Source organism: Prosopis cineraria, unplaced genomic scaffold, assembly GCF_029017545.1.
Source record: "Prosopis cineraria cultivar Desert tree isolate PC_DT_omini unplaced genomic scaffold, ASM2901754v1 PC1, whole genome shotgun sequence".
Classification (NCBI taxonomy): Eukaryota; Viridiplantae; Streptophyta; class Magnoliopsida; order Fabales; family Fabaceae; genus Prosopis; species Prosopis cineraria.
This window is the reverse complement of record NW_026555332.1, coordinates 45,912,498-45,937,757: the sequence shown is the minus strand read 5'-3', so window position 1 is coordinate 45,937,757 and position 25,260 is coordinate 45,912,498. Positions and strand designations below refer to the sequence as shown.

The 25,260-nt window shown below is 35.2% G+C and overlaps 4 protein-coding genes across 5 annotated transcripts; 2 read left to right on the top strand and 2 right to left on the bottom strand.

Annotated features, from left to right (window-relative positions):
- The first annotated feature begins 2,023 nt into the window (after positions 1 to 2,023).
- Positions 2,024 to 2,730, top strand: LOC129312110 (probable histone H2B.3). Its single transcript, XM_054954704.1, has one exon. The coding sequence runs from the start codon at positions 2,125 to 2,127 to the stop codon at positions 2,536 to 2,538; it is 414 nt and encodes a 137-aa protein (XP_054810679.1). The 5' UTR covers positions 2,024 to 2,124; the 3' UTR covers positions 2,539 to 2,730.
- Positions 2,731 to 7,691: 4,961 nt separating this feature from the next.
- On the bottom strand, positions 7,692 to 8,586 carry LOC129312104 (histone H2A-like). The gene is made up of 2 exons (XM_054954690.1): positions 8,306 to 8,586; positions 7,692 to 8,102 (listed from the first exon to the last, which is right to left on the bottom strand). Exons 1-2 carry the CDS (start codon positions 8,513 to 8,515, stop codon positions 7,863 to 7,865), a joined length of 450 nt encoding a protein of 149 aa, XP_054810665.1. The 5' UTR covers positions 8,516 to 8,586; the 3' UTR covers positions 7,692 to 7,862.
- A 3,585-nt stretch (positions 8,587 to 12,171) lies between these two features.
- Positions 12,172 to 14,908, top strand: LOC129307754 (uncharacterized). Of its 2 annotated transcripts, XM_054948633.1 has the most exons (3): positions 12,172 to 12,780; positions 13,513 to 13,818; positions 13,934 to 14,908. In XM_054948633.1, exons 2-3 carry the CDS (start codon positions 13,534 to 13,536, stop codon positions 14,345 to 14,347), a joined length of 699 nt encoding a protein of 232 aa, XP_054804608.1. In that variant the 5' UTR covers positions 12,172 to 12,780; positions 13,513 to 13,533; the 3' UTR covers positions 14,348 to 14,908. The 2 variants fall into 2 exon arrangements, with proteins under 2 accessions (XP_054804608.1, XP_054804616.1); XM_054948641.1 differs by having other exon boundaries at positions 12,172 to 13,818.
- A 308-nt stretch (positions 14,909 to 15,216) lies between these two features.
- LOC129288163 (arginine biosynthesis bifunctional protein ArgJ, chloroplastic) lies at positions 15,217 to 24,780 on the bottom strand. Its single transcript, XM_054924589.1, has 18 exons — positions 24,113 to 24,780; positions 23,821 to 23,946; positions 23,174 to 23,297; positions 22,921 to 22,994; positions 22,677 to 22,721; positions 22,453 to 22,503; positions 22,295 to 22,363; positions 22,033 to 22,091; positions 21,724 to 21,793; positions 21,145 to 21,225; positions 20,980 to 21,066; positions 18,897 to 19,019; positions 18,361 to 18,423; positions 17,983 to 18,060; positions 17,762 to 17,907; positions 16,318 to 16,388; positions 15,637 to 15,745; positions 15,217 to 15,492 (listed from the first exon to the last, which is right to left on the bottom strand). The coding sequence occupies exons 1-17, from the start codon at positions 24,164 to 24,166 to the stop codon at positions 15,663 to 15,665; spliced, it is 1,404 nt and encodes a 467-aa protein (XP_054780564.1). The 5' UTR covers positions 24,167 to 24,780; the 3' UTR covers positions 15,217 to 15,492; positions 15,637 to 15,662.
- Between the last annotated feature and the right edge of the window lie 480 nt (positions 24,781 to 25,260).

The window sequence follows — 25,260 nt, the reverse complement described above, 5'->3', positions numbered from 1 at the left end:
GATGTTGGCTATCCAATGCCATAGGGATATTTAAGTCCTTATAGATCTCGTAAGTATCGCCTCCTAAATTTTAGGCATTCATCTAGATTTACAAATAATAATGAGATTTTTAATTATTATCATTCAAGTTTAAGGACCACGATTGAAAGGACTTTTAGGGTTTGAAAAAATAGATTCCCAATTTTATGACAAATAACTATCCATCTGTGACATAAGTTTGTAAAGTTGGTGCAATAATGGCTATACATAATTTTATTACAAAAAAATCTGCAACTGATTTTAACTTCAGATATTTTGAGAATGAAAATATCATTAACACTCATGATGGTAATGACGAGCATGTATTTTCATCATTAATTTTAAGTACAATTTTAAATATGGCTATTAATCATGATTCTATTAGAGATCAGATTGTATATTATATATCGAACCATTAATCATGTAACTATTCAATATTAATAAATGTTGAACTATTATTACATAATGTTTTCTAACATTAAACTATATATTTTTTTATTTTTATTGTTCAACATCTTAAATTTTATGTTATTTTAATTTTTTTTCACATTTTTAAAAATTATATTTTTATACTAAAAATTATAAATTATCATAAATTAATATTTTTTTTGTCATTACATATTTAAACACACACTTTAAAAGTACAAAACATCATTAATTTAAACAACTTTCGATTTATTAAACTAATTTAAAAAAAAATATATTCAAACATAAATTTTATTATAATAACTGACTTTTGTCAAATGTATTTTTATCAAACTGAAACTCAAATACACATGAAGTTGTTGGTTGATGTTCTAAAGACATTCGTCACCCTAACATTGAAGCTGCTGTTCATTTCTCGCTGGAGGATGCTTGTTCAAGGGAGGTGTCTAACAAAAGGAATGAGATGAACAATGAAGAAGGTGACAGGGTTGAAGAATACTTTTAGCCAAACAAAGTTTTAATTAACTAAAAAAATTGATGAAATATATGCCACATTGGCATGCCACCAAAACGTGCTTATGCTAACCAACGATCAACCATCTGGGCTTGTCAGTCAAGTCAATGTGAAATTGTATTGTTTTGAGAAATATCAAAGTAACATTGCGTCAAAAAATCTTTTAAGATATCAATTAAGTTTGCATGAAAACTTTAAAGATAGGTTTATACATTTAGCCAATATAATAATCAAAATTTGCAAAGTCATGGTTTGATTTGCTTCAAATTTAAAACTAGTTAATCCTTATTTTTTGTAGTAAGCTTTTTTTGTAAAAATATATATTTGATTTATAATAAGAATTATTTTTGCAAAAAATGTGAGGATATTAGGCAACCATTCAGACGCATAGAAAGGGACTTCAAAACATTTTTTCCCAAAAAAATACAATTTAAACTCTTCATTCAAATATCCAAAACAAGAAAAATTTACATTAAAACAGCATAGTTTATATTTTTTAACTCATCATTCGTCAAATGGAGATGGGGATTTAAAAACTTTTAAACTATGAAAAAAACCACAAAATTGAGATAGATTGCAAAGACCTTTGATTTAACTTTTCATATTACTTATTATGCGCATCATCAAAGGAAAATATATCAGAATGAGCATATTAAGAAAAAATTAAAAGCTATACTATTGATAAATTACAAATAATGTTATTTACTCATAATGTATTTTTTTTATGCATAAAAAATGAACCCCTTTGTACAGTTCACACACATTCGCACACGGTCACACGCAATGGACTGGACCGATTTAAATATTACTATCATTATCATTATCATAACAAGTGCTAGGCGGGCTTCGAGCCTTGTCACAACTCAGTGCACATACTACGCGAATTTCAAGGAACCCAGCCAGGGTAGGGATTCGGCACGAATACGATAAGGTGAAATCTCATCCGTCAAAATTTAAACTTAATCAACGATTGTATAATATAACACGTCATTGATCCGCCCTGAGCCCTCTCTTCCAATTAGAACGCATCTATACTCCCTATATATATCACTAGCATCTCACTTCCTCGTATCATATCATTCTCTGAGCCCCTTGCCTAAGCGACGCGCCCTTTCCTTGTGCCTTCTTGCTAACCACTCAGAAAAGTAGAGGTCTCTTTTGAACAGATGGCTCCGGCAAAGGCAGAGAAGAAGCCAGCGGAAAAGAAGCCGGCCGAGAAGGCACCAGCGGAGAAGAAGCCCAAGGCGGAGAAGAAGATCTCAAAGGAGGGAGGCGACAAGAAGAAAAAGAAGGCCAAGAAGAGCGTCGAGACTTATAAAATTTACATTTTCAAAGTCTTGAAGCAGGTCCACCCTGATATCGGTATTTCCAGCAAGGCCATGGGTATTATGAACAGTTTTATCAATGATATATTCGAGAAGCTTGCACAGGAGGCATCTCGACTGGCTAGGTATAACAAGAAGCCGACTATTACTTCTCGGGAGATCCAGACCGCTGTGCGATTGGTGCTGCCTGGAGAATTGGCTAAGCATGCTGTTTCCGAGGGAACCAAGGCCGTGACAAAGTTTACGAGCTCGTAATTTGGATAGGATCTGTCCTGCGATTAGTTTGAGATGTGGCGGTTCGTCCTTTTATTTTGGGGATCTAGGGTTTTCTGTCTAGCCCAATCGGTTCCTGTCTGATTAGGGTTTATCTTTATTTTCCTTTCTCGATTTCTGGTGCTGCATATGTAATGCTATGAACAGTTCTTAATTAAATATTTGTTCAGAATATGCGCGAGCTTTACGGTCTGAATCTTGACATCTCCGTAGCTTAACTGATTTGCGATCGAATTCTGCTTAAGCGAGCTTCTTGATGCTATCTATTGATTCTGGAGATGCGTGGATGATATAAAGACGATATCTTTGTCATTGGTATCATCAGTTGACTGAATTCCTTTTGTGAGACCGTAACTTATGCGATTCAGCCTTGCAGATACTTTATATACCATTAACTTTGGCCTAATTTCCATTGTGACAGATTTCCGAGTTTCCAGTTTCTAGTTTCAATCCGTATTTCAGTATCACGTTTCATTGGGAGGGAAGAGGTTTGATGGCTCGCTACTGATAGTGAGTATAGTTCCTCAACATGCCCGAAACGTATGCTGTGATGTGAGTCCTGTATTATCAACCTGGAAGAGTATTATGATGCTAAACGGAATTTTGAATTATAGTAGTTTGCATTTGGCATCGCGAAGTTTATTGTTCCTTGCTTATCTTTCATTCACTGAAGTTGTGAACAATTGAAATTATTTTTTGGAATCAGCACTTGATTCTCGTCCCACGGAACTTTGCCATAATCAGGCATGAATAAGCAATACCCAGCATTGAGAAACTATGCCAGTATTTTGGAGTAGCTACATGGAAACTGTTGTTCTCCGTGCCCGTTTAGCCAAGGGTGCTTTATTCAAAACACAGGAGCCTCCATTCAAGAGGTACTTCACCTATTCTGATTGCAGTGATTTTATGTTTGATTATTTTGAAGGATTATTAAGTTTTTGCTTACCAGCTGGTTTCCCCTTTTTTTGACTGTTTGAGTGAGAGGGCAGGTGATCAAAGCAAAGTTGCAATATTTTTCCCTTAACAATTCTGTTATTAGTGGTGTCTTGTGAAGACTGGACTGGTTATGCGAAGCACACCAATCTCAGCTAACAAATGTAAGCGAAAAGCCCCTTATCAACAACAGTGTATTCTATGAAGTCTCATCTACGGTCAACAATGTACTATCGCGTCAAATCTGATCTTCTACTCATTATTTAAAAGATTGACTTTTGCTGTTCTCTTAATTATTGCATATTACTCTTTGCTGTTCTAATTTCACCCTAGCCTCATGCTGTCTGGTTGACAATTTGTGGTAAAAATGAGCCATTATTAAACTTTGATTATCACAGATGACAACTGTTTCGTTAAACCAAACTCTTTTAGGATGTTAAAGTTCATCAAACTAGTCAGTCACCCTGAAAAATATGTTTATCCATGAAACACATGATCAGTGGATTGTTAAATTTCAGGAATACTTCCGCTCATTACTAAGAAGCATCAATTCGTAAGGGGCTGTGAATACAATTGCGAAGCATGCCATTTGGATAACCGAATGGACTTCACCTGTAAGGATCAAGATGTTGGAGTAATTTTGCATACATTTACCGAGTATATTGTCGTCTGTGTCTTTAGCATCTATGATGTTTTGTGGTTTGGAAGCTAAACCATTCTTGACATTCTCTTAATTCTCATAATACAATTGTGCTTTTTATAATATTCTCCCGGGGGGAGTGGGATGAAGAAAAATGTTACAATAGAGAGAAGAGAATGTAAAGTCAAATGGTTATTTCACTTTTCTTTTTTGGTTAGGGGATAAAAGATTCTATAAAATCTGTCACATGTGACTTGAATTATCGATTAAGTTGTGTAGGTATTTAACTTGGTGTTGCTGTGTTACTTATCTCATTTGAGTTCACAATTGAATTTGTAAACCATGGTTCATGTCCCCGAAGATAGGGAGAATTTGTCAGACCCTGGCTGTGGAGGTAAAAAAACCAAGCAAGGAAAAAGAGAGTAAGGAATATAGATAAAAACTGTTTGGTTGACTTGTGTTTTGTTCTTAAGGGACTGCGAATTACTGTGTTCGATAGGAAAGATATTCCTAATTTCCTTTGTATGTTAGAAAGAATCGAGAATTCCTTGGCAGTTTTTGTCCCATGCTGCTGAGGACCACACTTCATTTGCATTCTCCACCGCAAGGCAAGAACCCATTGCCCAACTTCTTCAGTTGCAACGTCGGCCTTAGTATATCTGTAGTTCAGTATATCTTTAGAGTTCTTTGGTTTCCCTTGCCGGCTTGCCCTTTCACCTTTTCCGTTGCAAGTGGAGAGATCACAATTTGATTCGTTTAGAAAAGAATTTCACATTAGACACATTGTTCATATTTTCAGCCATTGTTCTTAATTTACCACCACAATGTGTGGGTCTGAATTTTTCTCCTGATTGCCCAACCTTCCTTGAAAAATTTAACACTCTTTTGACAAACTACCTATCAATGTAATGGGAAAGCAAGCATGCAAGTGCGCGCTAACGTGTGTACATTGATAGGTAATTTTTTCCTCTCACGAATTATGTATGCGGTTTCTGATTTTAAGAAAAGGTCAGAATGGAATTTTATTTTTCATTAGTCTCCAAAATATTAGTATATATTGTAACTTACAGCAACAATTAAGTCTTATTTCACTCAGTAGAGTAACTTATATAAGTTGTGTAACATCATTGTGTTTTATTGTTAATTAAGTTCTTAGGAGTATTGTTAACTAAGTTTTTGTTCAACAATTTTTGCGAATGTTTTTTTTAGGTTTCCTCTATCTTTTTTTTATTAGGTTAAAGATTATTCGTTTCATTTTGCTCATTGGTTCTTGCCATTATTTTTTTTATACATGTCTTAATTATCTTAAATGATTTTTTATTATTTTTTTCTCAATAGATGTCACGCCTACCTTTTCTTGTATATAATTATTTTGGATTTTATTTTTTTATTTATGCTCGCACATTCATTTCAACATTATTATTTCTGTTACTTTAACTTTATGCCTCTGATATCTATTTTAAGCTCAACATTTAATATCATATAACATGGCGGGTTTTATAACAATTTGATAAAATTTTTTTTATGATTATTAGGTATTTTTCAATCACAAATTACTTTTTAACTTTTTTTTAATTAAACCATTCAATTTGCATTTTAGGTACAACATCTTCATCAATTTCCTTATTATGTTGAATGATAGTTTTCAAATAGCTAAATTTTTTTCATTTGATGTATAATCTGATGTTTTAAGCTCACTTTCAAATTACTATTAACTATTTATTATTAAAACTACAATGTAAATATTTCATTTTACTCTATTACTCCAATGTAACATCCTAAAAAATTAATCAGTATTAAGTAAAAGAAGGTAATTAAGTGAATTACCGTCATGTATGGTTAGAAAGGTTTAATAAGTGTTTTTGCTAGTGATTTTAGCTTTAAATGTAGGCTTCAGGTGTAGTCAGGTCACATTGACATAAAAACATGAGAAAAGCTAAAGTAAAATTTTTGTGCAATATGTCATGGCATGTAACATGTTCACTACAATGCACAGAGGACGAGCAAGGGAGGATGGATTTTTTTGTGTTATGCATCGTGGTGTGTGCTATGGAGTGTAGTCATAATTTTTTGTAAGCACCCGCAAACCAGATAGAGAACTAAGAAAAAGAAAAGGAGAAAACGAGAGCATGTCACTTGGGACATAAGTTTAAGGATCATTGAGAATATTTTGAAGCTTTTAATTACTCAAAGTATATTTAGCTCCCTGCTTCCTTTTTCTTCTATTTTCTATAATTGAAAAGTTAGAATTTGAATTAGAATGATAAATTTTGATTTATATAAGCTATGAATATTAACTCTTTAATTTAAATAGAGTTAATAGGAGCTGTTTTAAGTATTTAAACATTAAATTAGTAATTTTGTGAGATGTCGGGCCATTAATGGTCGAAAATGACGTTAATGAAAGAAGTCATTGACCAACGCTTTAACATGCTATTCTCTCCAATGATCATCTCCACAGCCGATGTTCTGTAGCTCCTAATTTCTCTTGTAACGGGATAAACAGGTGAATTTGGCTCGCTTACTCTTGGTTGATAAGTTGTTTTCTTGATTGGGACATTAGTCCAGGATTCAACCATATAATACCATTTTTTTTTAAAAAAAATGTTTTGTAAGTGTAGGTCTTATGTCGGTCAACCGACAGCGCACTCAGCCGCAGGATCAAGAATTCGCAGTAACAACAATTCAGTTCTTTTGGGCTATTTGCAGTTGAGTGGCAATAATACGGACCAAAAACCTCGTTGCCCATCTCTAAGGTGTCTGCTTCAGTTTTGTTGGATCCAATCTTCAAGACAGTTTGTACCCGAAGTGTTATGGAACCGATCATGGAATGCCACAAGGCTGAAAACCAACCTTCCACACTTTTTAACGAGGGCAAGATGTGATCTTGAGAATTTTTTTGGAAGAATGGACAATTTATACACTAGAAAAGAAATGAAGCAAATGAATGGTTTCACTAGGTCTTTCCGGTTTCCCTTGGACGCATCTCTTTTCTAAGATTATTGTGTATACAATTTTTCTCTTTTTAGCAAAGTAGTTACTTAAGGGTTAAATCTTCATTTGTATACACAATAATCTTAGAAGTTTATTCCTGATTCAATACTGTAACAGAAATTTTAATTGCAAGTGACTGGAGGATAATCAAATTTCCCAAAAAATAAAATAAAAAGAATCATAGATTGATAATCGCCTTTAAGCTAACAATTTTGGAGCATGTTTGCCAAAATCTGCGACTTGATCGTCTATTTCTTCATTTATAGAATACTTTCCCCATATCACCAATCTTATATTTTGATTAATATTAATATTGTTATTATCGTTATCATTATTTTAAACGCTAGAGGCATTTCTTACCAATATTTCGTCCAAGTACTTTGCAGACGTCGAAGATCCGCAGCCCCCTTGTCTTTAAGCATCATATAACATACGGTCATTATTGAATTGGGTCAGACTTTGATGCAAAATCAGCAATTAGATGTGGTGGTGCGCCGCAATTTAAACTTAAATTTAAATTCCAAAAAAATAATAAATAAATTTAAGATTTAAAACAAATACGAAGAAATAGAGGATTAAGCCCTTGTCATTTCATTAGAATGCAACAAGAGTTCTACACGGATAATAAAACAGTAATTGCCATGTGCCTACAATTTTATCGAATAGATCTCCATACAAGTTACACTACAGACACAACTACGTACACAGAGATGAACGTTCAAGTCACTGTTAAGGCAATTCAAGACTTCTTAGGGGACTTTGTGGCTTTGGATGGGGACTTAGATTCTGTGGTGGCCTTTTCAGACTTCTTAGGCAGCAGAACGGGATTGATATTTGGCAACACACCACCATGAGCAATGGTCACGCCAGCTAACAGTTTTCCCAGCTCTTCGTCGTTCCTCACCGCCAACAAAACATGTCTTGGGATGATTCTGTTTTTCTTGTTATCTCTAGCAGCATTTCCAGCCAACTCCAACACCTAAGAAGCACAATTGATTTAAATAGATCAGCGTCAGCCCTTAATCCAAACATTTACCAGTAATGTATAAACAGCGATTCAAGAAAACATCGAATAAAGTGGGAGAGAAACAGTAGTTTCAACTTCCAACTCAGATAGCCCTACAATATTTGGGGGAAATCATCGAAAAAGAAGCCCTAGAATATTGATGCGATGATCTTTACCTCAGCGGCAAGATATTCGAGCACGGCGGCGAGGTAAACCGGAGCTCCGGTGCCAACACGTTGGGAATACCTTCCCTTCTTTAAGTAGCGACCGATCCTTCCGACGGGGAACTGGAGACCGGCTTTGACGGAGCGAGACACCGGCTTCTTCTTGGGGCCACCTCCCCTCCTTCCTCCGGCACCTTTCTTCAACTTTCCTCCGGTATCCATTAATGAAGATAACTTGACACTTCTCCAGAAACAAACGGAAAATTATGGGAGCTTTGGATGAGGGAGCGGGAAACGTTTGGTTGCAACATTTATACAAGGTCTGGTAGCCGTGAGGAGCTCGATCGTTTTGTGATAGGATATCAAAGCCGTTTGCTTCAAAACATCTACGGTTCTAAAGTGATGGTGATAGCGATCCGTGTATTGTAGCGGCATCCAATAATATTAAGCCATATGGCGCTGACAGATGGCTCCTATATTGAAACTCGAATAGCTGCGGCAGATTAGGCAAGGCTGGGGACCATTGGCCCAGTGCCTTCGTTCTTCTTTAACTTTTTCCCCCCTCTTTCCTTATTTTCACAAGTTTATTTAAAATTTTCTACCAAACAAAAACTTTGTTTAATTTTTTTTAAAAAATTAAAGATTAATGAGCAAATCTGTCTCAGAATTTTTTTCATTAAGTATGCCTAGGATTCTTAATTTTTTATTAGACAATATTATTCTACTGTTAACTTAAGCTGACTTTAACATTTAAATGTCACTTTGAATTAAAAAAAAAAAAGACTTTTTCTCTGAAAGAGGCAAAGTTAGAGTTTTTCTCTAACTTTTTTCTTCCTCTTCCTCTGGAGGAGGCCTCCTTTCCACTCCACTTGAGCAAAAATAAATAAATAAACAAATAAACTGTTAAAATTTAATTTAGACTATTTAAATTTTTTAAAATAAAAAATATATAAAAATTGTAAGAAATTTTAATGAATATTTATATCAATCTGACAATTCAAATTTAATATGAATGATTTAAATTTAATATTAAAATTTTTTAATAAGTTTACAAATTTGTTCAAAATATATTTAAAAGTTAATTTAATTTTTAATATTAAATTTGGACTATTCATATTAATTTAAACTATTAAATTGATAAGTATATTTATTAAAAAATTTTATAATTTTTATTTTAAAAATATAAATTTAAAATATTTAACTGGAGGTTCCAAAATTTACTTTGCCTTAGTGGACGGTCCAGATTTAATCTTGCAACACCCACAAAAATAGGCACTAGCGTTTGTTCTGTGTCATGTGCTGTGATATGTTGACACATATGTTGTGGCATATATATTAGATTTTATTGTCAAAATAGCAATCGTTGGTGCAAACTTTTGGCATGCACTATTTTCACAATTGATATTTAATTGAGGTGATTTAAGCGTTCACACAAAGCTTGTTGTAAAATCTAATCAATGACACTGGTTTCATTTAAATCTAACATTTCATTTAAAAGTTAATCACTTAAGTGTATTTTGATCAATTTAAGTCAAAATCCTCCACTTGAACATCACGCTTGGAAATCTTAAGTCATTGACTACTTTTAAGGTCTTGACTATGTCTAATGGGATAATTTACACCTGATTGATTATTTATATTCATGATATTACACATATATACCCTTTTGGCTGATTAACTGTCTATCACGCGTGCGTGCACTTGAACATTTTCACAATTTCTCATTTAAAATTTACATTGATGGCCAAGTTAACACATTTATCAAACTATATTTTTTTTTTCATACGCACAGATACTTAATCACTAGCCCAGATTATCACAATTACGTCAAAACACATGTATACATCACATCAAGCTAGTATTTACAAGTCATACATACACATACACCACATAGCTTTGGATACAATATCATGCATTCATTCACAATCAAAATGCTTACGCGCATTTATGTACTCCTGTGACAACTTATACACAAGTATACAACTTATATAACACAAGTTTATTATAACAAACTCTTACAATGTGCTTCGACAATAAATCCCTAATCCTGGCCTAAATCTTCTCTTTCAGCACCGCTAATGTCAAAACCTATGAAAATATAAATAACCATAGGTGAAATCAAAATTTCAATAACTAAAATAGTTCATTGAATGTTTATGAATACAAATAATCACATATAAGTAAATAAAACTAAATAAGAGTATATATATCAATTATAAACATAGTTTTTCTCTTTATAATTCTTTTCACACAATCACAACCTCTAACATGATCATTTATCTACCATCATTCAAAGCTCCCAAACTTAAAACCACAGGATTTAATGAATTAATCACATATTGAACCAAGCACACATTCAATGATAAAGATATCCGGCCAAAGGCATTCTATCATACTTCTGAACTATAATTTTTTCCTTCGCTCATACTCATAATAAGGGTGTTGTTAACTCTTAACCACACTCTTATAGGCACAAGAGAGTTGCTAGATTGTCTAAATGTCCTATAGTAACAGTCCCAATATAGTATTGCACCGAATGTCCTATGATGTTAGTCGATATAATTTGCTACATTGAATGTCCCATGGTGCTATGGGATAAAATGTGCATGCCACGGTGTAATATTAAAAATGTTGAAGTGTGCTTATTGTACCACATCCTATAGCGTAATGAGCTAAAACTATTATCTTGGATCTTTTGACCATAATTTGATTTGTTATCTTATCTTGTTTGATTTACATGCTTCGTATTATTTAAATACTCTGATTTTTCAATCAATTTTTGAGCTCAAACACATTTTAAAAAAAGTTCTATGGGATCCCAACCTTTTTAAAATGTTTTATAAAAATGATTTGAGTCTAATTTTTTTTTTTACCATGATAATCTAAGCTAGAGATTTGTCTAATCCTAATTACCATAACAGTGTATTATGTGTGGTGTGTTTTCAATAATGTTAAGGCGGGTATTACATTTTCCTTACAGAGTTTCAAACTTCGATTAGCCATCCAGGATAGACGGGGTTGCTAATTTGGCGTTGGTTAAAAAATGAAAAATCTCTCGTGTCATTCAATATAGGGGGGCAAAATGACATGGTTCACTTGGTGGTGGTTCCAAGGCCGATGAGAAGGATAACTGGTCAGTTGGTAAAAAGCCTTTTCCCGCTTGATCTTTTGCACTTGGTTTTGGGTTCCATGATTCACTGATGATTCTTTTGCACTGAGTTTGCTGATGACTTTTTTTTTGTTATGGGGTTTATTGGTCATTTTATTTATTAAATATATATAATAATTAAAAACTACATATGATTTCCACAGTTATACCAAATATTTTTTAAATTCCATATCCATATTCATATCTAATTTCACTTTCATAAAAACAAAATTCTGTAATACAAAATAGGCTTTAGTAAAAAAAAAAATTGGGAAGTACTCAAATGAGTCTTCTAATGTAAGGGGGCAAGTGAAACTGTGGAAGTGTTGTGAATGAATTGGCCACTAACAAAGGGGCAATTTTGTGGCTATAATTGTCATGTTATTTATAGGATTTAAATATTCTAAAGTTAATATTCATGAATTTTTGTAAATATTTTTAAGTATTTTTTTTCATTTTATTATTTTTATAAAATATTAAGTTTTTTCTATTTTTTAAAAAAGATAAAATTCACAATTTTTTTTAACAGACCTCAGCGGATTTAAATCTTTTTTTATAAAAATAAAATTGTGTTTTGAGTCTGACAACACATCCAACTCCAGGCGAATCCGATTGGGCTCAACCAGAAGAAAATGGGCCGAGAATCGGCCTTCAGAAAGACCACACACCGCCTAATTTTAAAAAATGAAACGTATAAAATTGGACCGTTGACCGCCCTTTACCTCTAGGCTCGTGCGTCCTTGATCACCTTCTTCTGCAACGCGTTTTCTTCCTTATCCCATCGTCATCATAATCCCAACATGACATTTCTAGATTTCGCTTCTTCAGAGGCTCTTGATTTCGATTTTTCCTTCGAACTGACTGATTGTTTATTCTCATTCAGCGATTTTAAATAGACTGTTGGTTTGCTCGCTGCCGGCGTCCCGAGGTTGGAGTTTCGTTGATAAACGAGTTAGGGTTGTGAAGAGCATAGAATAATGCCTTCGGTGCCCATTGATTTCTTGATACGCCCGTGGATGCTTTGTTTGACCATTTTCCATGGTGGATCCTCCTCTCACCGTCTGAAACATCTCGAAAAAGTTGACCAGCGTGCTAATCTTGGTTATCAGTAGGAAGCTCTTGTCATTCCTTTTAATTTCTTTCAAGGTTCTCTTTAAGAGATATCTGTTTCGGTCTTATCTCGTCTCAACGCTTGCTAGTATAAGAAAGACTTGGTGATCACCCTGGAACCGTGTTAGGCTGCTAGCTTCAAAAGCTGTGGAAATTTGCCTCTGTTAATTAATGTTCTAAGAGCGTTGTTGCACCGAAAGTCGTCGCTGAACGTATTTTGGATTACGCAGTAAGTAATCTTCCAAAATTTATGTGTCATTCTAATTCATGACACTCCTCTTTAAAACAATAAATCTATGCTATCACATTGAACCTGAGCCTCGATCGGTTCAAACTATACAGGGAAGACAACCAGAACACAACCGCATATCGCCTAGACGCCTACACCCTTAGTCTAACAGCTGAGACCTTTTTGTCTATCCTATTTCAAAAAATTTTCGTGCATAGGGCTGTATGATTTGTCATATACGTAACACTTTTGTATGCTCCGTTCTCCATATAATAAAACGAGTACAAGATTCCCTTACCAAACTCAGCCTATAATTTTAAAAAAATGGATATCGCTTTCCTCATTTTTACGCTTTAAGTTATTCGTTCCAACTCAAATTACCACCGACATGCTGGTTGGTGGTAGTGTCGGTTCTGCTGTTACTTTCATTAGTCATGGAGAAATTGATATTTGAAGTGCGTAGCCTATAACTGTTATGTTGTTCATATTCAACTGCCATGATGCTGGTAGGCGTCTTTTCTATGTCACCATATGTCAAATAACATTTTATTTACTTTCCTCCCCTTAAGCTCTTTAATCATTTCCTCATCACAAAGCAAGATATAATTTGCTTAATGCTGAATATATTATTTATGTTATGCCTCCTGTCTTGTTCATTTTTCTTAACGTACGTTTATAGAAGTTTGATTTATTTATCTATCTTGATAATATTTGTCTACTCTTGTCTTTTAGTACCTGATCCAATCGGTGGAGATGTACTCTCTCGCTAATACCCGCCATGACAATTTAATAAGTAATCTAGAAAGTACTTTTAGCAAATCATTTCATATTGAAGATGCTGAGAGATCAGAAAATTCATCTGTGGGAGATGACTATTGTGATACGGGGCAGGGAAGTCTTATACAGCAAGAAACGACAACAGATGATATGTGCCTGAGAGGGTCTGCAGACACGAGCTATTTTAATCCGTTGCTACCACTTTGCTCTTCAGATGATGACTTGGTCATGAATCATGTGATTCAAGCCAATATAGCAAAGGTTGAAAGAATCTCCTGCAATAAAATGTAGTTATTATGATTATTATTGCTCTTGCCTTTGCTATTTGTTGCTTACTGCGTACTGACTTATTTTTTCTTGACGTCTGACGTCACAGACCCATTTGAAGCCTGTTTCTGCAATGAAAGGTAGCCGTGGGAAACAAGGAGGATGCAGAACGAAATTGACCGTGAAATGGGCCCCTGATGTGTATGATCCACTAACAAGATCATTATCGCACTCTTACAAAAGCAAGCGACAATATAAATCCAAGGGCAAGAAGAGTGAGAAGAAGAATGGAATGGTTCAGAAGAACACTTACAATCGGAGAGTTAGTGGCAAAGGTAAGAAGCAGTATTGCGAGTCAATTGGGACGTCTGATAAGTGTTGTAAGCTGCTGGATTCTCGTAATGGATTGCTTGAATCGTCTACCGAATTAGATGCTTTAGATTCCCACGAAGATTCTTTCTGTGGAACTAGCTTCATCAAACAATCAGTTACGCTAGCGCATTACTCATTTGCAGAAGCCTAATGAGGGTGTTCTTAATACTTTTTGCTCCTTTCATCTGGCACTTTATAAAACTTCTGGATTGCACGACATAATGTGGCTCTGGCCACTGAACGCAGAACATGACTGTTTTCTTAAGGCTCGAGCTCCCAAAACATATTATGCTGTGTAAAGCGCAGCATGGTTATATGCGTTTGGATGACGAGCTTTGTTGATCACGGCATCATGATAGGAATCAAGTGTCTCGCGTTAATGGGCGTTCTAGTCCATGAACTTCTGCATGGCTTGGTTACATTCTAGAATGCTGATCTGGGGAAGAACGAGTCGCCATAGTACAAAGGCATGATTATAGTCGATACCGTCTAGCGGCAAAGGTGTGAGTGTGTGACGCTAGTTTTCGAAGTGAGTTTCCGCGAAGGTTTAGAACTTGTGAGCATTTGCTCCTCCCCAAAATTTTCGTCAAGTAGCGACTGGTCTATATTTTGATGGCTTGTGTGAAAATAAGAGAATACTCTTATTTACAGGATATAGAGGAAGTTAGATTTTCTTCTCAACAAAGAAGAGTAAAGGAGAGACCAATTCAAATCTGAAATGTTAAATTAAATTTAAAAAATTAAATTTACTAATTTTTAAAAAATATAAATTTAATTTAATCGGTTTAAATTTACAATGAAGAGATAATAGAAAAAAAACCCCCATCTAGAGAGAAGGAATTGTTTATCCTATTTATGAGTCATACTATTAATTTTTTATTATAAATTTTATATTTTACCTGAAAAATTGTATATTTAATAGAAATAAAATTAAAAACTTATTAAATTTTTAAATAAAGTTAACAAATTTTAAAATTTTCTTTAATTTATGCAAAATATATTGAAAATAGCTTATAAATATTATCACAGAAATATAATCCAATAAGCAGCGCAGCCAGGGCCAGCAGATTTCCAATGTATGTTTCTGACACTAATCAATTTCCACTAATTGAACATCTCAAGGTCTGACACGTTCATGCCCCGTTAAATAATGCGGTTGCATTGGTGACCATTAGCTGCTAGTCTTTATTTTTTTTGGCAAACAAAGGCCATAGCCCTGCATTAAAAGGAAAACCTTAAACAGTGCAGGATTGGATCTTTCAGCGCTAGGGTCCTCGAAGTGGCAGGGAGCATGTCCTATAATCCAGAGGCATTGATGCTTTGCTTAGCTACTAGTCAAGTCGCCAAAACGGAAAGGGGAAAAAAAGGATAAAAATACAGAAGAAAAAGGAGTGAAAACAACTCAGTAATGATTCATGAATCAAAAACTGTGCCAAAGACCTCGTTACGAAGACCTTCACATTGGACTATGTTGTGTACTCAGCATTGATTTTAATATAATCGTAGCTTAAATCGCAGCCCCATGCTTGTCCACGACCAGGGCCATTACCTGGTAGGAAATGAAGGCCAATTACTAAGCACGTTAGCATTGTATCTAAATAGACACTTCCCTTGCTCATAACTTCTGGCCACTAGAAAATAATTTCATTTTGTAACTTCACAGCATGTGAATGATCCTTGATTAGCTAGTCATAAGTAGTAATCTAAATAACATAAAAATAAAAAAAAATATTGAGACAAAGTTATGCAAAACTGAACTTTCGAAATTACAAACAAACTTGTTCAAGACATACTTTCATGCGGGGGGAAAATCTAACCATGAAGTTTCTTTTAAAATTAAAAAAATCCGACTACAAAGCTAAACATCAAACATTTTGATTGTTTTGTGCAGTGACTTGGATAATATATGATTTTGCTACTTCTCTGCTACTATTCTCTCTTATTGTTATTATACTCTTGTTGATTACTGAATTCTAATCCCAGTTAAATCTGGGTGGCATTACATTGGCTTCAAATCATTATATAGAAACACAAGTGAGTAGCTAGCCCATAATTTTAAATCGCATAAGCGCGAAAGATGTCTTAAGTTTGGTGGGTTTCATTGTCAGGATACGCACTTACCAACTGATATCTGAATTTCAACCGTACCATGCGTATCTCCAGCCTTTCTCAGATAATTACAAGCAGCAACCCTGGGAAAGTAGCTTCATGAGTTTGCAAAATGTAGATAGACTGATCTTAAACGATGATAGACAAACCGCTAAATAACAAGCTTTAAAAAGACACGTGCAAACTGCAAGAAAAAACCGTACGCATGTAGAATCTAATTTTATCCACATAAAGTTGTGTTGATGTAGGATAGGAACCAAAGAATCAGAACCGGAAAAAAATTTCCAGGCGGAAAGAGAAAAAGAATCAGAAAAGAAACTGATACAATTGGATCCACTGTAACCTAAGAAGCACGGACACAAGACACATACCTACCAACATAGATAATGGTGACATTATTTTGCATGTAATTTAAGGTGCATATCATATAGTGTCTAATACATGTATCTTAGAAGGCAATCCTTTTTTTTTTTTTTGGGAGTCCATGCTTCATAGATTATAATTTAATTCAATATCACTGCATTACAAGAAAAGGATAATTTTCCACTAGCTATAAAATTTCCAATAGAATTCTGATACCATTAAGACACTAATGAGAATGCTATGGCCTATCACTTGTTTCATATAATAATATCTAATTAATGATAAATCAATCCTAAATTACAACCAATTCCAATATATAAACACTACATAAATTGATAAAATAAAATAAATGTTATTTTCCCCTGAACTGCATTACATGTTACATATAATTTCTGGAAATAATGTACAAGATAATTAAAGACACCAGCATATCTCATAATTGGAAAAAAAAGATCCGGAGATAAAAAAGAAAGAGATAATAGAGAAAAGAGAAAGATAGAGATTCAGACGAAGTGTCTTTATCAACACCATACTTATCCCCACCCCTTGGTACATCTATATTATATGCAGATTTAATTTAATTTTAACTGTGTGCCTCTCTGTGTGTGTGTAGGGAGGAAGGTGTTGTTTAGGCCGAAATGGAGAACATGTTTAAATTAATGGAACGCAACAGCCAAAATTTTAGTAGAATAGCAAACACGCACTCATGACTGGAACTCAGATTCCTGACGATCATGATGCATGCAAGAAATGCTAGAAGAAACATGAACACATTGTCCGAGGAGAAAAGTAATTTTACTTTCTTTTCACTTTTGGTCATTTTCTTGGAACTATTCATGGTTGATTGTTCAGTAAGTAAACTGTTCCATTCATGATACAGAAATGCTAGAACTATACGCTTCCCTAGCATCTGAAGAAGCATGTTTTTGGCCAGAAGAAGCTATGTATGTCCAAGGAGAGGTGAGTACTATGTATGTCCAAGGAGAGGTAAGACAAAAGTTATTAATAAGTTTGAGTCATTTTAGAGGAATTTATGAGAAACACACGCCGAAGATGAAACCTCAAAAAACTAAATAAGGAAAGTAGCTTTTACTGATCAAATAATTGAGGTTCGCCAGCATCCATCAGTAAAATATCGCCCAGCTGTACCCTAAGTGAGTTTTGGTGGAAATAAACTCCTGAGTAGCCAGCTGCAGCAGCAATGCGTCCCCAATTGGGATCTCTGCCGTATACAGCAGCCTGCATAACATTATTTGTGTGTCAACATTAGCTGAATTGAAATATTTAAAGAATGCTTAATCTCAATTCTCATGCCTTCACGAGTGAAGAAGAGGCCACTGAACGTGCAATTTTTGCAGCCTCAGCCTCACTGTTTGCACCAGTTACATGGACCTACAAAACCAAAAATGAAATTTGATAATAAATATCAATAATGAGTAGGATTGAATCAAAATTTTATGACAATCAACCAAAAATACTTCGAAGTCCAATTACACATTCATTAAATCACAGAGAAATGCACCAGAGTAAATTGTTTGTCAATGAAATGCTATCACCGATTGCTGACTAAAATCATATTTCTAATCATAACCCGGTGAAAATGAACTTGGAGGGTTAACACTTGATGCTGTAGAAAAGAGGGGAATAAGTATGGCTAATCAAGCATGCAGATCCTTGAAATGAGAAGTAGACCTCAATGAGACATGTTGCTCCCTCTCCATCCCAAGCAATTGATTTGGCAAGACCTTGCATTACCTGGAAAGAAAAAAGATTTAACCGCTTTGTGCATTTTGAACCATAAATCTCTGGCCACAGCAACGTGTCAAAGTGGCAGGAATAGGAACTCATGTATATTATAATGTTAACATTTTTTTGGGCGGGAGGTCCTAAGCACCTAAAATACAAATTAGCTGAGTTCTAATTACATCAATATGAAAATTGTGAATATGTCCACACACAGAAAGGTATTTTAAAGATCCCAAAGAAAGAGGAATTGAGATAACGCATACACAAAAAACTAATTTCTACAAGATTGCACAATACATAAGATAAATCAAAATGCATTATTGCAATACCCTCCAAAAACGGCATGGTCCAATTTTACTAGAGCAGTCAAGCTTCCAGTGAAGAGTCTAAGACTAAGATAACCATCATATCATTTTGTTTATCATGAAAGTTAAAAATATATGATAACATATCGGTAAGAAGTGTTCAGTGGTCAAACTTACAGCATCAAGGCATGCCTGAAGTTGAGAAGCTTCATCACTATATAAAGAAGATATGCAGCTTAACCCAGACGATCCACTAGCGAGGGCAATGACAGTATCATTTGTGCTAGTATCTCCATCTACCTGCAGCAAAAAGATCAAGAAAGTCAGAAACCGATGAAAGTCCCAGAACTGGACTGATCATACAAGCAAAAGCATGTGATTGTTAAACTAGCAATTCAAGTAGATGAACTTGAATGCATGTGAGCCGCCTGATATTAATTGTAAGAATGATTTTAAGCTTTTTTTCAATGTTTCAAAAATCAAGCTGGATGAGCCAATCAGACTGAAAAACTGATTATAAGCCCAGTCCAATTGACCCTCAAAAGACAAAACTAGCCTTCCAAGACCCCGACTTTTAATTAATAAGAATGATCCTAATGGAGACTTGGTAGTATGGGATACCAAGTCCCACATTGAGTAGTATGGGATGCTCAATGGGTTATCTAAGTGGGTTGGTTTTTCTACTTCAACAGCTAGCTTTTGGAGTAGGATTTCCCATCTCACTTAGATACCCATCAGGCCACAACCAGATAAGCCAATGGGGTACCATTTTTCAAGGGGAAAAAATTAAAGAAACTTAGATCATGGACCTTCTTGAGTCTAAACCCAGTCCAGCAACGGTGCATTAAAATAGTAATTTGGTTTCCTATTCACAGAATTTATATTGTTATTCCATTGGACTTTTCCGAAGTCAGGCACTGTTTCTTCCAGTAATTATTCACAGGGGCACCTCCACACTAGTTTGAACTGCAGCAGACTCCCATTGCATTCCTTCCTTTGGCATGATGTCAAGGCCATCATGGTGTTCATGGGCCAGGACAGATGCATCATATGAATGGCCGTGCATCAATCTACGTTCTTCCCAAGCAGTATAATCTCTCATGAGCTTAACACCCCAAGATGGGTAGAAATCAAGATGGTTATGATGAATCTCAAGGGGTTTTAATGTCAGAGAATTGGATTGAGACAATGCTCTGCTGATGTAAAACAGCAATGAAGGCCGCAAAAAGAGAGAAAATGGAATAAGCAGAGAAAAAGTTGGAAAAGGGGGCTTGGGAGAGAAGCAAATGATGATAACTGGTGTGCAATTTCAAAATGTCAAGCTTGTCTAACAAATTTACACTACCCTGGTCCCTGGGGCAGGGGAGCTATTTATAGTACGTCCAAAATATAACAGAAGAAAATGAACAGGGTCAGAAAATATGAAAACGCGTAAAACTACAATGTCACTAAATTAACACTTCCTACACCTAGAATAGGTTTTCCCAAATTTCACATCGTGCACCCATCTAATTTAAATTGTAGACAAGCTTTCCAGCAGCAAATTGCCAAACAGAACTGTATCTATAAGAACTACTGTTTGATTGGGAAGATCTTCCCAAATAGCATTGTAGACGAAGAGGGCATTGCACTCTTGTAAATCAAATTCTAGACAAACGTTCCACCAACAAATAGCCAAATAGAATTGTATCTATTTGATCTTCTTTCAGAAAAACAGAAATACTTTAGTTACCCATGTATGAAGCCTTACTACAGGTCCATTGCAGATTTATTTAAATCAACTCAATAATAAGGCATTAGACCAGCTTTTTTTTTTTTTGGGGGTGGGGTGATGCATCTTTGCTTATAAAAATGTGAGTGTTATGTATATCATATCTTGTTATTATAAAATAAGAAAAGGACAGATAAAAGACCTTTTTATTATCTATTATATAATTTTAATATGTAAGATTAAAAAAAAAATGATATATGTATTCAATTATTACTGGTTTGACCGCAATTTGAGCAAGAAAAGGCAGAGAGCATCCCCTCTCTCCACAGTATACTAAAAGATCTCTACTGCTACTGTTCATATTATTGAACCATGAATAAGTACCTCCATTAGCCGATGATCCGACCCTTTTTTTTTTTTTAAATTCAGACCAATTTTAAAAAATTGCATTTTATTATTTCAAAAATAATAATTAAGAATAAGGATCTTGCTCAAGTTGAGTACTCTAACAAGTCTGCAAGAAATTTAGTATAAAGATAAATCACATACAGTAATCTGGTTGAAACTTCGGTTCACAGCCACCTGCACCATTTTTCTCCAAACATCACTGGCAACGTTGGCATCAGTTGTGATTACCTAAATGCAGAGGGTTTACCTGAGGTAAGAAAATCATATGTCTAAATAACAAAAGAGCAGTTAGTAAGAAAGACGTACCCCAAGCATAGTAGCCATATTTGGATGGATCATTCCAGAACCTTTTGCCATCCCCCCTACTTTAACCTTGATCCCTCCAACCTGACCAATAGCCAATACATACAAGCACAAATTAATTTCCTCCTCATAATAGTAACATAGAGGTGCAGGCTTGTGGAAAATGAACCTTACATATTTGGTAAATTCAAAAAGATTTCAGAGTTATAAGCTTCCCTTTTTAGAAATATTACTTCACATTGAACCAACACTACCAGTCTATCATGTATATCAAGAATTCAGGAACATATATCAAGTTGTACAGATCATGTCAATCTTAAATTATCCTTTGATGGCTTCAAATATTGTGCATTCTTAATTACTTAAGAGTTTGCCGACACTATCATTTTTTTTTTTTTGTGGGTGATTTGGCAAGAAAATGCCCTCTTCACAGTAGCTGACTAATGTTTTCAGATCAACAGCTCATCCATGCAAACCACTGTCATTGCAATAGCCAGGACCAAATCACATATGTTTATCGACAAGTTACACAATGTGAAGGTTGCATAAATTGAAACTGAGAAAGATGGGAGAACGTGATACCAGACAGTCAATTGCCACACTCTTGCTAACAAGATCGGTTGTGGTGATTGCCACTGCTGCAGAGTCTGCCCTGAATGAAAGCTAATAAGATTTAGGGGGGTGGAGGAAGAAAAGAAGGAAGGATAGAAAAGCATACATTTCAAATTTGGATCAGATTTAGGTAGTTTCTAATGAATAAGAGAAACCACAATATAAAAAATAGGGTCGGGAAAAAAAGAGAGTGAAACTATAGACATGCAATGTTGCTTCACATTGAAGCAAGTGCAGCATGAATATGTTAATAGCAACTCATAAGTGTGAAGGAGTTACCCCTCAACTGAAGGTGAGAGTGAATTTACGAGTTTGGGAAGTGAATTTAAAAGTGCGCCCTGCAAATGAAATGAGAAGCATATAACGCCAAAGCAACAACATTTATCAAATAGATAGTAAAGCAAGCCTGTTTGACTACTTGTAAAATTACTTCTCCAAAATTTGTTAACGTGTAATCCATATTACAGAGACAAACATCACATAGAAGCAGGCCAATGAAACATAAAACCAAATGAGCAGAGTCTATGCATGTAAGTCATACCTTCTTTATTCTGTGACCGATGACCCCGGTTGATTCAACAAGCACATCTTCAGGCTTCATTTTCAGTAGCTGTAATTGTGAACGCTGACAGTAACCACCAAGCACAAACCCTTCTAAAGGAGCATTTCAAGGAGAATAATCGCTGAAAGCATGCATACCTCTGCAAGGTTTTTTACACATTCTATCACATCCTGGTAACCTGCATCTCCCTAAAGATTTAAGAGGCCATAACCACTAAAATTAGATCTCACAGCAAAGGCCAAGGGCAAGAGTAAATCAAATGAATATGCTCTCAAGTAATTGGAATGAAGCTACCATAAATTCCACATGGCAAAATAATATTAGACAAATATATTAAATAAAACCAGATTATATGGCTTACTGTTGCTGCATTCGCTTGACCTGCGTTAATTAGCACAGCACGTGCCTGACAAGAAAATTAAGATATTAGCAGGTAACCAAGTAAAAGAAAAACTATCACATACAATGAAATGCTTTGCTGCATCAATATTAAACATAGCTGCTCTGAGAGATCAACGCAAAGTTAAATGTGGCAAATCTTTTGTATTGCATTCTGTTTGGGTGCAGTTTTATCTCAACTGGCAAGCAAATAACTGAACACTTACTGTTTTGGAAATGTCTAGTGTCTTTTTACAGTATAACACTGGTGCAGCAGCGACCACATTTGTTGTAAATGAGCCTGAAGGGGCAAAAACGAAATTAACTCAAAAGAGTAGATTTTTGACTGATTGCTCTTACTTTGTCCCAAGCAAAAAAATCTCAAAGACTTGGGTCCGATACTCCAAAATATGATCACATAAAGTGCATGCCAAAACCCAAAAGTCAATCACAGTATGGATCAATTTTATGAAAGCTAACCTGCAGATATGGCATCAACATCACATGTTACAAGTGCAAGATCAGGTTTTTCTCCTTTGGCACGCAACCCTCCATAAAGGCCTGCTGCTTTAAATCCCTCTGCAGCAGTAACTCCTCCTGGGATCTGAAAACCGAAACCAGATTCTAGCTGACAAGTCGATATAATTTTCAGATCCTGTTTTAAGATTTGTCGGCATATTTTTCTGGCAGATGAAACCAATAGTACTCAGGCAGGGGAAAAAAACAACAGTCCCGGACTGCAGTGAGCTGTTCCATGCGTAAGCATATATTGCACACCTATCTCTTTCCCTCCGTATCACTAATTCAATAATAGGAGAGATGATATCTGAATATTTTAGCATTAAACAGAAATTGTACGAATCATATGTCGCCCACGACTCCCGACCATTCAGTTTTTAAAAGAAATATACCAGATTAAGTTCATAAACATTTCAGAAGACTTATTGTACGTTAAGAATACTGTTGTATTTATCGATATAAAATACCATTTCTCAATATACAAATTCATATGGGGCAAAATTTATACCATATCAGGGATTTTCTGCCAGAGGATTTTTGAGGACTTAAGTCGATATAGTATCACTTTATCAATTAAGCAACTAAAGGACAATCACCTAGCGACTGACCTGCTTCCAAGGTCCTTCAGGAAGAAAAATGGGAGCAGCTGGCACGTAAGTGGTGGGCAGATTCCCCGCCGTAGACTCAGCGCAGATGCTCAAATGTCTTGGACAAGAACCGGACGAGCTAAATATCTTTGGAGAGAATGCAAGTTAGAATCAAACCGCGTGAAACGGAACAAAATAATTACGCCAGGAGCTATCCAAAAGTTAAGTCTGAAGACTTAAAGTGATTTCGTATCGATCCACGGCAACAAGACAATTAAGTCAGAAATTAAGATAGTGTGAAGTAGGAACACACCTTTGGCTTTGGAGTTGTGTGAAGGAAAGCTGGGCAAGAACTACAGAGATACATTTGTTCCTTGGCGTGCGTCTGAGTTAGGGTTTTATACACTTTAATCGATCAGTGAAGCTTCGACGTAGTGCGCAGCAAGCCAACGGCTTTCCCTCTCAACTCTCGTACTCAGTTAACCAGTGCGTGCATACATAAAGGGCAGTCAACAGTCAACACAGTTAAGCAATGGGTTGTCTAGCTCGGATTCGGATCATATGCAGCAGCTTACGTACGGTGTCTAGGAAATGACTCCACAGTATCCATTAGATTGATCGTGTGGTTGAGAGGGGTATCGGAGTAAAATTAATTTACTACCGTAAAAGTACAGAAACAAAATCTAGGATTTCAAAAGCTTTCGGCAGCATAGACAAGAACCAACCAGCTTCATGTTTTTTTTTTAGATGGAAGACTAGAAGAAGAGGATGTCGAGCTTTCTCTTGCATCTTCTTTGACGGAGGACCTGAATAGGTTGCAGCAACGGTTTCAGCATGGCTTAGGTAGACTCTAGCAGCGACGATGACATAAGAGGACGAAGGTTCTAGGTTCGAAACTAGATCTCGCATGTTTTAGTTTTGAAGGTTCTACATCGTATTTGAAGGGCAACAATGGGCAGTGAAAATGGTTCTGGTCCTTAGCCGCCTTGCTTTGCGGTGGTGATATTGGTTTGCAATGTTCGATTATGGTGGTTATAGTCCTCAATAGATTTTTTTTTTTTTGGCCCACAAAGCTGGTTGATTTTCATCTTTTTGATATGGATTTTGAATTCTGGTTGATTTTATGTTCAAAGATGATTTTAGGACAATATAATCATAGTCATATGATTTCATCCAATTTTGTTTTTATTCATAAAAAAACTGAAACAATGTTTGAGAAAGAAATGTCACAATTTTTTGAAATCATAAAAATTGAACATACTTTATTCATGCTTCAGTTGATTTTGTCGATCATGGATGGTGGGGATTTAGATCAGGATCATTCTTGTTAGTAGATAAGAAGGACTGGAATTATATAAATCGACCCTGAATATGGAAGGGAAAGTTTTGAAATCCCTGTATTTTGTTTGTGTGTTGATAGCTAGTAAATTAATTTTATACTAGTGCTCCCCTCAGCCACTG